This window comes from Lemur catta, chromosome 4 (assembly GCF_020740605.2).
Source record: "Lemur catta isolate mLemCat1 chromosome 4, mLemCat1.pri, whole genome shotgun sequence".
Taxonomy (NCBI): Eukaryota; Metazoa; Chordata; class Mammalia; order Primates; family Lemuridae; genus Lemur; species Lemur catta.
This window is the reverse complement of record NC_059131.1, coordinates 5932896-5947759: the sequence shown is the minus strand read 5'-3', so window position 1 is coordinate 5947759 and position 14864 is coordinate 5932896. Positions and strand designations below refer to the sequence as shown.

At 42.5% G+C, this 14864-nt stretch overlaps 1 protein-coding gene across 3 annotated transcripts in view; it reads left to right on the top strand.

The window, feature by feature from the left end:
- Positions 1–14864, top strand: part of ADAM17 (ADAM metallopeptidase domain 17) — a 53724-nt gene that overhangs the window by 34164 nt on the left and 4696 nt on the right. For 2 of the 3 annotated variants that reach the window (XM_045549017.1, XM_045549015.1), the window contains 5 exons: positions 4335–4534; positions 6323–6426; positions 11357–11503; positions 13077–13207; positions 14487–14565. In XM_045549017.1, the coding sequence (XP_045404973.1) occupies positions 4335–4534; positions 6323–6426; positions 11357–11503; positions 13077–13207; positions 14487–14565 (661 nt within the window). The remainder of the gene's footprint in view (positions 1–4334; positions 4535–6322; positions 6427–11356; positions 11504–13076; positions 13208–14486; positions 14566–14864) is intronic. The other variant, XM_045549016.1, reaches the window with a different exon arrangement.

Sequence of the window (14864 nt, the reverse complement as noted above, 5' to 3'; positions counted from 1 at the left end):
GGAGGATCGCTTGAGCCCAGGAGTTTGAGGTTGTAGTGAGCTATGATTGCACCACTGCACTCCAGCCTGAACAGAGTGAGACCCTGTCTCAAAATAAATAAATAAATAAATAAATCTGGTTAAAGCTCTCATTTGGACTGTTATCAAGCTTAATCATGTGCAGATTGGGATCTAAGAAAAATTACTAATAGTAATGGCTTTTGTTAGAGTTCTAGATTTCAAGGTCTGGTGGGCTTAGACTTTGTTAAAAATTTCCTGTCATTTTGTTTTAAGTTATCATTCGTTTTAACTCTACAGTACTCCACAATTTATGTGTTTTTACTAACTTTTGCAGTAAAACACAGTTTGCCAGACTACAAGCCTCATGTAGGAAAGCCCTTTGTCTTGTTCACAGCTCTGTCTCCTGTGCCTAGTAGGAGTACCTGGCACTTAAATATTCATTAAATAAATAGTTGAACGATTTACTATTCAGGGTTTCTGATAGAGTACACTAGTTGATTTGGGATCTTATAAACAATTTCAGAGACTTCAAAAGTGCCTGTGACTAACCCTTAGAATCTGAACTCAAAGTTAAAAGTATTAATAAATGTCTAGTTCTTTCATTTTATTTGAAATTAAGCAGTGTAAGGCAGCGTGAGGAGAACTTTAGTTGTGCTGCTGCATTGGGGAGGCCCTGAAGGAGTCTGGGTGTGATCAGGGGAGGGGAGAATACCGTCCCGATGCGCGGTGAGCCGGGCCGTGGGCTGGGGGACCTGCCCGGGATCTGGAGGAAAGCATGACTTCTGGGTTTTCCCAGCCCTGACACCCTGCTTTTCAAAATTTCTGCCTCCTTTTTTTTTTGTGATCTTTTTTGATTGTTGTTTTTTTTTTTTTTTTTTTTGCTATTATGTATATTTTCGGCATCTCAGTTTCTTTGGTTTTTATGTCTAAACATTCTCTTCCTCTCTTGTTTTGTGGGTTATATTTTATTGTTCCTCTGCTTGACAACTCGTGTATGAGGAATATTTTCCTACCCCTTTGTGGCCACTCTTCCAACTTACAAAAGCCCCTGTTGAATTTTCCTCCTTTTTTCAAAGGTCGCCTCTGCATTTCTAGTCACATTCATTACAGTTCAGTGCTGTGCAGCAGAATGTTCTGTGATGACAGGAATGCCATACATCTCTGTGCAGCGCAGTAGCCACCAGCCGTGTGTGGCTGTGGAGCAACTGAAATGCGGCTAGAGACTGAGAAACAGAATTTTTAATTCTCTTTTATTTACATTTACAAGTGATGTCCTGTGATGGGAAGGGGGAATGGGCATTAAGTGTGATAGGACACGAGGGACCCTACTGGGAAGATAGAAATGTTCTAAAACTTATTTATGGCGATGGCGAACTTCACCGTTCGGTAAAGTTACCACAAATTACTGAATTGTACACTTGAGTGAATTCTGTAATAATGTAAAATATGCCTTAATAAGCTTTAATAAAAAAGGCAAACTGAAACACGAGTGTAGGAGCAGAGGATATAGAGGAGCCATAAAGCCACGAGTTGACTGTTGTCGAAGCTGATGAGGCACATGGGCTTTTGTGATGCCATTCTGTCCACTTTATAGGTGCTTGAACGCTTCTGTAATAGAAAGTGTAAAATTTGTGACTGGGGGAAAAATCTAAATAGCCACATATAGCTAGTAGCTACCATATTGGACAGTGCTCCTCTGATTGACAGGTCACTTGCTTCTTGGTTATGAGGACGGTTGTCAGAACTTTGGGGGAAAATGTTTTACTTTGCAAACTCTGCCTGAGTGAGCATACGTGTTGCTCACTCTTCTGCTACAAGTTCTTAGTGGAATTTCCCTTATGGGCTCTTCAGAATGGCCTTGTAAGAACTTGCTAATGAGAATAGAGGCTGGGCAGAGCTGTTTTTTCCTGGAGCTGCTACTCTAGATCAATGAAGAACAATTTCCGTAGTTTGTCCCGAGCACATCATATTTAGTGTATGTTTTTATAGTTTGGTTTTCCCAAGTAGCAGTCCCCTTGTAAGAAGATAACGTGTATCTTCTAATCTATGATTTAAATGAATTCCCTAATAAAAATGTTTTTAACTAGATGAAAAGGGCTACGGGATAAAAGTAGTTTCTAGTTTCTTTGACCTAGAAAGACAGGACTCTGCTAGACAAGCCACTGGAAAGCAGAAGCCATGGGTGGGCTTTGCTGTGGAAAGATGACATTAGTGAAAAGGAACATGAGACCTTTGGGATTGTAACTTCCTAGGAAGGAGGTTACAGTAAACTGGAGGGAAGAGGAGGTTTTATGATGAGGATGCACACAGAAGGCCTGCAGGTCTTTAGGGAACACGTAGGCTAAAGGCTAGAGTTGAGGATTGGTCCCTTTTTCCTTAGCACTATCCAGGGGCTACAGCTACGTCGGAGGTGTAACTGATAAATTAGCGAAGAGGCCCTTTTGTCTTTTTGCTGTGAATTTTAATTCATTAGGACCTGAGCCTCCTAGAAGTGAAATGATAAAATGGAGCTGATAGATCTGCAGTGCTGACGAATAGACCCACCAAAATTCCCACTGCCTGAGACCCAGATTGGAATCACCAGGCCTCTTAAACACCTTAACTATAAAAACAAATTGGAAGATATTTTTAAAAAGTCCAGTTAGTAATTCTGTTTAGGGTGATGAGGTCTTCACTATCTTTCTGAAAGTAATTCCTTTGGTATCTGACTCAGTGGTCACAGGTGCCTTTGGAGGATCCTGTCCTCTGCTCTCAGGGGCTTAATGATTATTGTCTGGAGTGAAAGTGAATCCATTTTAGCATCTTCAGAGAGCTGTGGAGACCCCGCCCCAAGAAATAACCACACTCGGTTTTTTCCAAGCCTCTTACCCCTTCTCCTTTTCCTTTCTTTTCTTTCCTTTTCTCTTCTCTTCCATCTCTCCCCTTCTTTCTTTTCAACAGGCTCTCACTCTGTCACCCAGGCTGGAGTGCAGTGGCGTCATCATAGCTCACTGCAACCTCAAACTCCTGGGCTCAAGCAGTCCTACTGCCTCAGCCTCCTGAGTAGCTGGGACTACAGGCACGCACCAGCACACCTGGCTAATTTTTCTATTTTTAGTAGAGATGGGGTCTCACTCTTGCTTAGTCTGGTCTCAAAATTCTTGCCTCAGCTTCCCAAAGTGCTGGGATTACAGGCATGAGCCGCCACACCTGGCCTTACCCTTTTTCTGATAATTTCAGATGGTCTGGAAAATAGCTTCGGTTTTAGAGCTCCTGGAAAGATTCTTAAACTTAAAAGGGGGCCATTTGTACTCCAAGGTGAGAAGCTAGGATCTTCCTTTCAGGCACTGGTCAACTGTAGCAAAACTCAGAGAAACTTAAAATCTTGCTGACCCATGAAATGTTTAGGTAACAGTTTGGGTTTTAATTTTTTTTTTTAGTAGACTATGTATAATATCATGCCTCTTGCTAAGCTCAAATATTTAAAAACTTTAAATGTGGATCATCTATATAAATAGCCAGGGAAAGAGAATGGAGTAAACCAAAAACAGAACCTCTTCTGTTCTCCTGACTCATTTTGTCTGGGAGGATGACAGTCTGTGCCTAATTCTCATGTCACTGCATCGGTGGCTTGCCTGGGGTTGGGGAAGACTTTGAGTCGGATGGAATTCTTGAGCTCTCTCGTGCTAGACTGCTTGTGCCCTCGAGGGCACTGGCTGGGATGTGTGGGCCCAGGACTTGCATAGCTTGCTGGCCTTCATGTGAAGAATTTTTAGGTCCTTGACCACGTTCCCAGCAGCCATTTAGTGCCCTACAGAGGGAGACACTCAGTTCCATATCTGTGGCATTTGGAGGTGACTCTGATGGCCTTGACACAGTTCCAGGGTGGCACTGATGGTGGTTTTTACATTAAGAATTTGTTCTTAAAGAAGAAGCACAGGCCAGGCGCGGTGGCTCACGCCTGTAATCCTAGCACTGTGGGAGGCCGAGGCGGGTGGATCGCTCGAGGTCAGGAGTTTGAGACCAGCCTGAGCAAGAGTGAGACCCCCGTCTCTACTAAAATTAGAAAGAAATTATCTGGCCAACTAAAATATATATAGAAAAAATTAGCCTGGTATGGTGGTGCATGCCTGTAGTCCCAGCTTCTCGGGAGGCTGAGGCAGTAGGATCGCTGAAGCCCAGGAGTTTGAGGTTGCAGTGAGCTAGGCTGACGTCACGGCACTCACTCTAGCCCGGGCAACAGAGTGAGACTCTGTCTCAAAAAAAAAAAAAAAAGAAGAAGAAGCAACAAACACTACATGGAAATTAATTTTTATGATGTTATTTTGGGTCCTTGTGGCCTTTTTTCCCTTAAGATGTTTTCAAACTGCAGTAAACAGTCGATCTATAAGACGATTGAAAGTAAGGCCCAGGAATGTTTTCAAGAACGCAGCAACAAGGTGTGTGGGAATTCGAGGGTGGACGAAGGAGAAGAGTGTGATCCTGGCATCATGTACCTGAACAACGACACCTGCTGCAACAGCGACTGCACATTGAAGCAGGGTGTCCAGTGCAGGTGAGGATATTTCGATAGTGAGTTTGGGGAGTTGGTATGACAAGGTGTTCAAATAACAGAACATTGAACATGTAGGGACTTTAAAATTAACTGGAGGGTATATACGTGCATACAGTGTATGTGTACGTTTACCTCTTGTTTTTCACAGCATGAAAATGCTTTTTGGAAAGCAGTGACATTGTGTGACAAACCTTGCATGCTCTCTGATACAGCAGTCCCACAGTTCAAAAAATCTTTTTTTGAGAAAACGGAGACATGTAAGAAAGATGGTTTAACAAGGATGTTCATGACTACATTCTTTTACACTAGTAAAATATTGGAAACAAGCAAATGACAATCCTGGGATATAAATGAATTATCTTGTATCTATATAATAGAATAGTGTTGTAGAATACTATTTAATGTGGGCGGGGTGCAATGGCTCATGCCTGTAATTCTAGCACTTTGCGGGGCTAAGACGGGAGGATTGTTTGAGACCAGCCTGAGTAACATAGTGAAACTCTATTAAAAAAAATTAAAAAAAAAAAAATCAGGCCGGGCGCAGTGGCTCACTCCTGTAATCCTAGCACTCTGAGAAGCCGAGGCGGGCGGATTGTTTGAGCTCAGGAGTTCGAGACCAGCCTGAGCAAGAGCAAGACCCCGTTTCTACTAAAAATAGAAAGAAATTATCTGGCCAACTAAAATATATATAGAAAAAATTAGCTGGGCATGGTGGCACATGCCTGTAGTCCCAGCTGCTCGGGAGGCTGAGGCAGTAGGATCGCTTAAGCCCAGGAGTCTGAGGTTGCTGTGAGGTAGGCTGATGCCACGGCACTCACTCTAGCCCGGGCAACATAGTGAGACTCTGTCTCAAAAAAAAAAAAAATCAGCCAGGCATGATGGCGCATGCCTGTAGTCTCAGCTACTAGGGAGGCTGAGGCGGGAGGATCGCTTGAGGAGTGTTTGAGGTTGCAGTGATCTGTGATCACACCACTGCACTCAAGCCCAGGTGACAGAGCAAGGCTCTGTCTCAAAAAAACAAAAAATAAAAAAATGTTGTTTAATGAGCCAAGTGTGGTGATGTGAGTGTGTAGCCCCACCTACTTGGGAGATGGAGGAGGGAGGATCACTTGAGCTCAAGAGTTCAAAACTGGCCTGTACAACGTAATGAGACTGTGTCTCAAAATAAAAAAAAAAATACTGTTTGTGGAGGATGCTGGTTATGAGTTAGAAGGTTACCTATATTTCCATTTTTATGTCCACTTGTAGACCAGTGCCTGGCTTAGAAGTAGAAGGGGAAGCTTTAGTTTACGGCGGATAGTTAGGTTTATTGTACACAGTGCACATTAACTCTGTAAATACTGATAGGGAGTAGGGCTCTGGCTGCCTAGTTTCTTAGCCAGTGATTGACTTGTGGGTCCCTAGTTTTTTTTTTTTTTAATTAATGCATTTAGTTAAATGAAAACCAAGGACACTGAGATGTTTTGATGACCACTCTGTGCACTTACTCTTTTCTACTAAACTGTAGCATTGATGTTGCCTTATCCACATCAGGAAGGGACAGATGAGGTATGCGCAGGCGGTTCCAGCACCAGGGAAGCGTGATTATGCAGCAGTGAGCGAGCCAGGTGGTGTGCCCTGTGATCTTCAAGTCCCTATAACATAGCCGTAGCTTTTGATGTGGAGCTGTCATTTAGAACAAGGAGTTCAATCTGTAACTGACTGTGAACTATCAAGTGAGATAACTCACTACCTTCGGACCAGCCAGGGGCTGTCATTTGAACTGTCCCTTCTGCTCTTCTTCTGCAGTGATAGGAACAGTCCTTGCTGTAAAAACTGTCAGTTTGAGACTGCCCAGAAGAAGTGCCAGGAGGCTATTAATGCTACTTGCAAAGGAGTGTCTTACTGCACAGGTATGTGCTCTTGTTGCTTCTCTTGGAATTCTGTGGCTCAAGTGCATATGTGTGTGTTTGAAAGACAAGATTATGTTTTGTCCAGATGAAAGCATTCCTTTTTTAACCTCACTTGCAGAGTCGAATTTATGGTACTCCGTAATTGGCATTGGTGTATGTGAGACCCATTTTTTTATATTTCTCTTTCATTCTCATCACTCTCCTTCTTTCCCCTCACAGACATCCATTCTACTGTGGTTAGTATATGCCTGGATATGTGTATATCTTTGAAAGATAAACAGTGTTATTTTGTCTATTTGTGTTTTAATGTGCCAAAATGGTATTCTGCCTTAGAACTACTTTTTAAAAATTCAGTACTATGTTTTTAAGAATTATCTATATTGTGCCATACATGTCTGTCTGTATATCTGTGTATAATAGCTCACTGTTTGGGGGCACCTGCAGAGTATTTACTTGTGGAATTTACTAATAATGTTCTGCTTGTGCATTCACCAAGTGGTCGCTACCTGGATTGCCTTCATCTCCTTGATACTATAGCTAGGACTGTGGTTAACATCCTCCTGTGTTCCTTCAGGTGTCCGTGTAAGAGTTCTCCTGGGTGCATGCTGGGGAAGGGGTTGCCTAGTCACAGCGGCAGGGACTGCACCAGAGCAGCTCTCCAGGACGGCATTGCAGGTGCTTTGTGCCTCAGGGCCCCTGCATGCCCATGTCCCGGGCCACACTTGGTGTTACCCAGCTGTCTTATTTTTGCCGATTTGAGGAGTGTAAAGTGATTTCTCATTCTTATTTACATTTTTCTTGAATATCTCTTTATATTTTGTGAGCTATTCAGATTTCTCCTTTGAATAGCCTGTTCATATATTTGGTTCTTTTTTTTTTTTTTTTTTTTTTTTTGAGACAGAGTCTCATTTTGTTGCCCCGGGCTAGAGTGAGTGCCGTGGCGTCAGCCTAGCTCACAGCAACCTCAGACTCCTGGGCTTAAGCGATCCCACTGCCTCAGCCTCCCGAGTAGCTGGGACTACAGGCATGCGCCACCATGCCCGGCTCATTTTTTCTATATATATTTTTAGTTGTCCAGATAATTTTTATTTCTATTTTTAGTAGAGACGGGGTCTCGCTCAGACTGGTCTCGAACTCCTGACCTCGAGTGATCCACCCGCCTCCACCTCCCAGAGGGCTAAGATTACAGGTGTGAGCCACCGCGCCCGGCCTTATTTGGTTCTTTTTTTAAATTGAGTTGCATTTTTGCTCCTGTGGATTTGGAGGAGTTCTTGTGTAGCAATCCATTTGGTTTTGCATATCCCTCTCCTTTATCTGTTGTCCTTTCTGGAACAGAAATCTTTAATTTTAATGTAATCAAATCCATCATTTTGTTGTGTGTGTGTTTATTTTTGAATTGTGGGCAGTTACAAAGATACTTTCCACAGCTGCTTCTGTTAGCTTCTAATTTTTCCTTTTACATTTAGGACCTCAGTCTATCTGGAGCTAACCTTTCCATCTGTCCTTACTGAGTTACCCGTATCTTCTGTAGTCATGTCAGTTGTTTTAAAAATTTCAAAGCCATATTATTAGATACATAAATGGACACATACTCTACATCTTCTTGAGCTGCTATTCTTCAGCATAAATGTTCTTTTTTGACCCTTGTAATGTTTTCTTGACTTAAATTGTCAAAAACAATATTCAGTTTGCTACTTCAGGTTTTTTATTCCTCTTTGTCTGGTATATCTTTCCCATTCTTATTTTTTCAAAATTTCTGTCTCTTTTGGTTGGTTGCTTGGATTTTATAACAGCTTTATTGATACATAATTCACATATCGTGCAATTCACCCATTTAAAGTATACAGTTCAATGATTTTTAGTATTTCAGAGTTGTGCAGCTATCACCACAGTCAACTTTGGAACATTTGTATCACTGTAAAGAGAAACCCGGTGTCCTTCAGCTGTGGTTCCCCAATCCCTGTGTGCCCGCCGTCCCTATGGGTTTGTCTATCTGGTCATTTCATATAAATGGAATCATCAACATGTGGTCTTTTGTGATTAGCATCTTTTACCAAACATAGCATTTTCAAGGTTTATCCATGTTGTAACATGTATCAGTATTTTATTCTTATTGCTGAATAATATTCCATTGTATGGATATACCACACATACCACATTGTGTTTATTCATTCATTAGTTGATAGACATTTCAGCAGTTTCCACTATCTGGCCGTTATAAATAATGCTGCTGTGAACATTTATGTACAAGTTTTGTGTGGACAGTTCCCTTGGGTATATATACTCAGGAAGAGAACTGCTGGGTCATATGGTGTTATAACTCTGTGCTTAACACATTAACTGCCATGTGAGTTGCATTTAACTCACGCTAGTTTTGAGCCTCGTGAAGTATATGTAACTCATATGTCTCTTCACCTTAAGAGCCATGAGAACTATTTTTCAAGTTGCATATAACTCACAGAAAACAATAAAAAAATAACACATTTTTCATTAAATTAGAAAAGATCATTTTGTTTTTGAAGTTTTTATTGTGTTTTCGTGATAAAACACTGTGGCCCCAAGGAAAAATTTTTTTTCTCTGGTGTGGGAATGTGTTAATCCTTTGAGGAGCTGCCAGACTGTTTTCCAAAACGGCTACACCATTTTATGTTCTCATCAGCAGTGTATGAAGGTTCCCATTTCTCTACATCCTCACTGACACTTGTCACTGTCTTTCTGATTATAGCCATCTAGGTTTTGTGAGAAGGATGCAAACAGAAGGCCAGAGGTCTTCAGGGACGTAGTGAATGTGAAGTTATGTCTTATTTTGGCTTTTCCTTTGGTTTTAATGTGTGCATCATTTTGTAACATACTGCTCGTGATTTTTAAGTTCTGAGATCTGTCAGTATCGCATTAGTTTTCCAGGAACCTGAATATCTCAATCAAGCTTTGAAAAAACATTTTCTAACTGGCTTGTGTTTTAGTCTTTATTATAATAATAAAATGGATTCAGAAAGATGTTTTTTTTTAAATAAACATAAGAAATAAAACAATTTGAAAAAAAGTGTTTATACTTATCAAACAGCTTTTTGTTTCCTTGATATTTATACAGAGTAGCTGCTAGAACATAAATTCATTATTAATAAATCATTGCATAACTAGCAGCATCAGCATCACCTGGGAACTTGTTAGAAGTGGAAATTCTCAGCCCCCCTCCCCAATCAGCTGCATTAGAAACTGGGTACAGGTCCTAGTGATCTGTGTTATCGTATTCCATCAGGTGATTTTGATGCATGCTAAACTTTGAGGACTGTTAAATAGATGATACTGCTTTTTAAATTATTTTCCTACATGTCTGATACTCTGATGTTAGTCTTTTAAGAACAGATGTTCACGCCAGGCATAGTGGCTCATGCCTGTAATCCTAGCGCTCTGGAAGGCTGAGGCAGGAGGATCTCTTGAGCTCAGGAGTTCGGGACCAGCCTGAACAAGAGCGAGACCCCATCTCTGCTAAAAATAGAAAACAATTAGCTCACTGTAATGGCCTGTAGTCTCAGCTACTCAAGAGGCTGAGGCAGGAGGATCACTTGAACCCTGGAGTTTGAGGCTGCAGTGAGCTAGGATGATGCCACTGCATTCTAGCCTAGGTGACAGAGTGAGATTCTGTCTCAAAGAAAACAAATCAAAAAGAACAGATATTCAACAAATATTTATTGAGCACTTTTAAGGATGTATCAGGGCAGTATCATGTACTGAAAATACAGTAATGATCCACAGTGTAGACCTTCACTGAGCTCACTGGATGTCTTCCGTAGCTTGCTTTCAGTAGCAGTTTATTAAATGACTGTTCATACTGTAAATACCTAGTGCCCATAAAGGGTTTTATGAGATCAGAAGCAGAGTGCCTGGTAATGTGTTAGGTACTTAATAAACAACTGCTTTTGTTTGTAACAGGCCAGATTTAAGTTGTGTGCTATTGCTCCAGAGGCCTTTAAGTCAGAATTCTTTTGCTTGTTCATTCTGCTGAAAGGCTAGTCCAGAGCTCTGGGTATAGTCCATTGCTTTCATGCACTAGTTTTTCTCTCCTTTTCTTGTGTTGACCTTTAATTGCTTGTGCTGTTGATTTTCCAGAATGAGTCACTCATTCCATCCTCTCTTCCCCAGGCTTACCATTCTTTGGGGGCTTTTCTGTGTCCTTAAGAATCACTGATTCATTCAAAAAATATTTATGGTTTATCTCCAATATGATGGAATTGGACATAGGTTGATTAATTAATAGATTTAATTTTTACTCTCATGGAGCTTAGCAGTCTACTGGAGGGAAACAGAAGATAACAGTAGACAATCAGATAGAAATTGCAAAACATACAAAGAAGAGAAAGAGTGTATGGTAATAGCTCATAGTGGAAGTGGGAGGCCACAGCAACTTAGCATCCTCAGACATGTCTCAGAAAAGAAGACCTTTGAGACAGAACTTAATGATGAGAAAAAGCCAGCTAGTCCCCCCAGAAGAGTGGAGATGAGCATTCCAGGTAGGAAGAATAGTATCTGTTAATGTTGGTGACAAAAACCTTGGAGTATTAGAGGTCGTGCGTGGAGGCCGTGGTAGCTGAAGCAGGGTGGGCTCTGGGAGAGTTGTGTGCAGTGAAGTCAGGGCCAGGCTGGGCCACGCAGCTCTTCTAAGCCTTCATAGGGAGTTTGCATTTTATTTTAAGTAATGACACGTAGGTGTTTATTAGCGATAATAGTACGCACAAACGTTATATATTTAATACATTTTTTATATGTATGTTATGTTTCACAATAAAAGGATAAAAGAAAAAAACATGAACAATTGGATCACTTTTTGCTGTTTGCGAAGTGCTGGCTTCTTTTATGAGAAACAGTGTACTGTGCTTCTGTAGAACTAGTGGACCTGTGAGTCAGCATGCTGACTGGTGTTTGCTTCCAGGTGACAGCAGTGAGTGTCCCCCTCCAGGAAATGCTGAAGATGACACCGTTTGCTTGGATCTGGGCAAGTGTAAAGATGGGAAGTGCATCCCCTTCTGTGAGAGGGAGCAGCAGCTGGAGTCCTGTGCATGTAACGGTGAGGACAGTGGTACGCAGAGTCCTGCAGCAGGAGACATGGGGCCCGGCAGTGTCTGCTGCCCACTGCCGGTCAGGGTGGTGTGGAGAACCAAGCCGAGGGGAGCAGGCAGAGTGGTGTCTGGAGACAGACCTCTCCGCATTCAGATCCTGGCTTCTCCAGCCTACCTGTGAAAACTGTCCTCCTGGTCTTTGTTGCTACATTTTCAGGCCATATGGCAGGCCTTGCGGTGGGAGAGGAGGGCGTTTTGTTGTGGTTGAGTGTGGGTGGGTGTCGCTCCTTGCCCTCCTCTCCCCTGTATTATATAAACCACGAAAACAACAGTAGCTGTCTGTATTCCACAGGCATTGAACTAGGATACTCCTTCTAGAGCTCAACCAGAAAGAGCTGATTCCAGAATATGACCCCACTAGATCAGAATTTTTGCTGTCATCAACAAGCCTGGGCCCACTCCCTCCCAATCTCTTCCAGAGCAGCCTGGGCAGGAGCCTCCCTCCTGCTGGCCTCTCAGTTTTCCTTAGCTTTCCACACACTGTTTTGGAACCTCTGGTCTGAGGGCCTCAGGGACTGGCTGGCCTCTGAGCTTCCCACCCCAGTTCAACAGAGAGCATGAGTTGACGAGAGGGTTCTGTTTTTTCAAAATAGACAAAACTTGTCTCTGGTCCTTTGAAATAAAAAAAAAAAAGAAAAGACAGAAAAACAAAATAGACAAAGAACCCAGTGGTTAAATCGCTGAGTTGGCAACTTACCATCCATACAGTGGAGTAGGTGGCTCTTCTGGGAAGAATAACGTGTAAATACAGATGACAGCACAGAGGAGGTGGCCAGTAGGTAACCTGAGTGAGTGGTAAGAGGCTCGGGGTGCCCTGGAAGGACAGACACACCCTCACACACAGTAAACTCCCAGGAGATGTTTGATAAATGAGGGAATGATAAAAATGTTTTTGTTTTGTTTTTGTGTTCTCGTTGATTTCTGTCTTCTCCTAAGTATAAATACGGACTTTCTCCTAGGTCAAATAAAGACTGTCTCCTGAGTTATGCTGGTAGTTTAATTTTCTGGCATTTCTGCCACTCCTGTGTGTGCCCACTTGGCTCTTGGCTGTCCCAGCCCGTGTGCTGCCAGGTGGCTCTGCGGGAGTCGTGGGGCGGGCTGTGCACGGCAGGCGGACGCTGCTGCAGCTGCACCGGCTCTGGTGGAGCCCCCGGCCCTGCAGGGCACATTTCAGACTGAGAAGCCAAGGACTGGAACCTGCCATGTAGCAAGAATTTTGGGACAAAGGGAAACATTTACAGGAATGTTGTGAAGGGCTCCAAGTAGAGGGAATAATTTGACTTTTAAGAGAGGCTTTTAATCTGTAACAGAGACCTTTCTGTAAGTTTTTTAACCTTGTGGCCTCTGTAACCAAGGGTCGAGGAGGGTGAGCTCAGAAAGCACTCCTTGGAGGGTGGATGTGGATAGTATTCGCTTTCGAAATAAAATGTAAATGTGGGTTCTTGCCTCTTTGGGAGCATGGTCAGGGAGGGGAGGAGGAGGAGAGCGGGTCTCTGAGAAGCCCCGGTGGTCACCCCATGCTCTCTCTTTCAGAGACTGACAACTCGTGCAAGGTGTGCTGCAGGGACCTTTCTGGCCGGTGTGTGCCCTATGTTGATGCCGAACAAAAGAACTTATTTTTGAGGAAAGGAAAGCCCTGCACAGTAGGATTTTGTGACATGAATGTAAGTGTGTATTTACGTACAGCCTTTTCTGTAACAGCTGCATGGGAAGTTTTTATATTGTAAGTACTTGATTTTTTAAATAGAAGGAAATCAAAACACAAATGCTGCTACATCGTTCTGACTGTTGTTTGTTTTTGTTTGAGGTTTTTAGTTAGGTTTTTAGGAGGAAAAGACCAAGTGCTTTCAGGTTGGTGGGGCTTATTCACTCCCTTGTGGGAGACTCTGAACCCAGAGACTGGGAGGGACCTGGGGGAGCGGACTGTATACTGAAGTTGGTTGGTTTCAGGCAGTGGGTCCTAATTATGCTTCCCTAGATTACTTAAAGAATTTACTAAGATTACAAAATTATTCAAGGTGTGATCTTGAAACAGGTTCTGAATGAGTAGGAAAGACCTGGAAGGCTGCTTGACTTACCTACATCAGATGCTTTTGTTCTCTACATAATTTTTTTTCATGCAAAATGATAGGAGAGGGTATCATGATTAGAGAGGCTTCTTGGGGAGCGTGGCTGTGTTCTTCACTGTCCACTGTGTGTGATCAATATTGTCTTTACTAGAACACCCCATCCTTGGCAAACTGGTTTTCTTGAGTTTTGTCTACTGGTAATTCTAAATTCACTTACAATAATGAACTAATTATGAAAGCATCAGTTATAGTATGTTGTGCTTTCTTGGGTACTCATTACCCTGAAGTTATTCCCCTGTGTCAAAGATGGGACCTAAGGCCAGGCACAGTGGCTCAAGCCTGTACCTAGCACTTTGGGAGGCTGAAGTGGGAGGATCACTTGAGGCAGGGAGTTTGAGACCAGCCTGGCAACATAACGAGACCCTGTCTCTACAGAAAATAGGAAAAATTAACTGGGCATGGTGAATTGTGTCTATAGTGCCAGCTACTTGGGAGGCTGAGGCAGGAGGATGGCTTGAGCCCAGGAGTTTGAGGCTGCAGTGAGCTCTGATCATGCCACTGCACTCCAGCCTGGGTGAGAGAGTAAGACCCTGACTCTAAAAAAACAAAACAAAAAAAAGAGACCTAAATGTTTGCTTTTAATGAAGCCCTTTACATCTCAATTATTACTACTATTTTTCTTGTAGAGACAAGTTCTCATTATGTTGCCCAGGCTTGTCTCGAACTCCTCACCTCTAGTGATCTTCCTGCCTCAGCCTCCAAAAGTGCTGGGATTACAGGCATGAGCCACCACACCTGCCAATGTCAGTTATTTTTATAAATCCAGGTTGCTATCCCATGTTTAGGGATAATGCTGTATGTTTTCCCTTCACAGGGCAAATGTGAGAAACGAGTACAGGATGTAATTGAGCGATTTTGGGATTTCATTGACCAGCTGAGCATCAATACTTTTGGTAGGTGATTTCCCTACCAAACTTAGCTGATTTCTTAGAACTTAGCTGATTTCTTTTAAAACATTAGAAAAGTGTGGTTTCAGAGTGATGTGCTCGAATCCTGCAGTGGAAGGTGAAAATATTCACTGCTTTTGTTATGAAACAACTTTGTTGGCTAGAATAAAATGGATTCATTATAGGTCTGTCCCTGTGTAACCTGGATGCACAAATTTTCCAACAAGGGAAATAAATAATTTGTCAAAATATTGGCTTCCTTCTTTACTAAAAAATGTGCACGTGATAGCATGGCATGGTTCAAG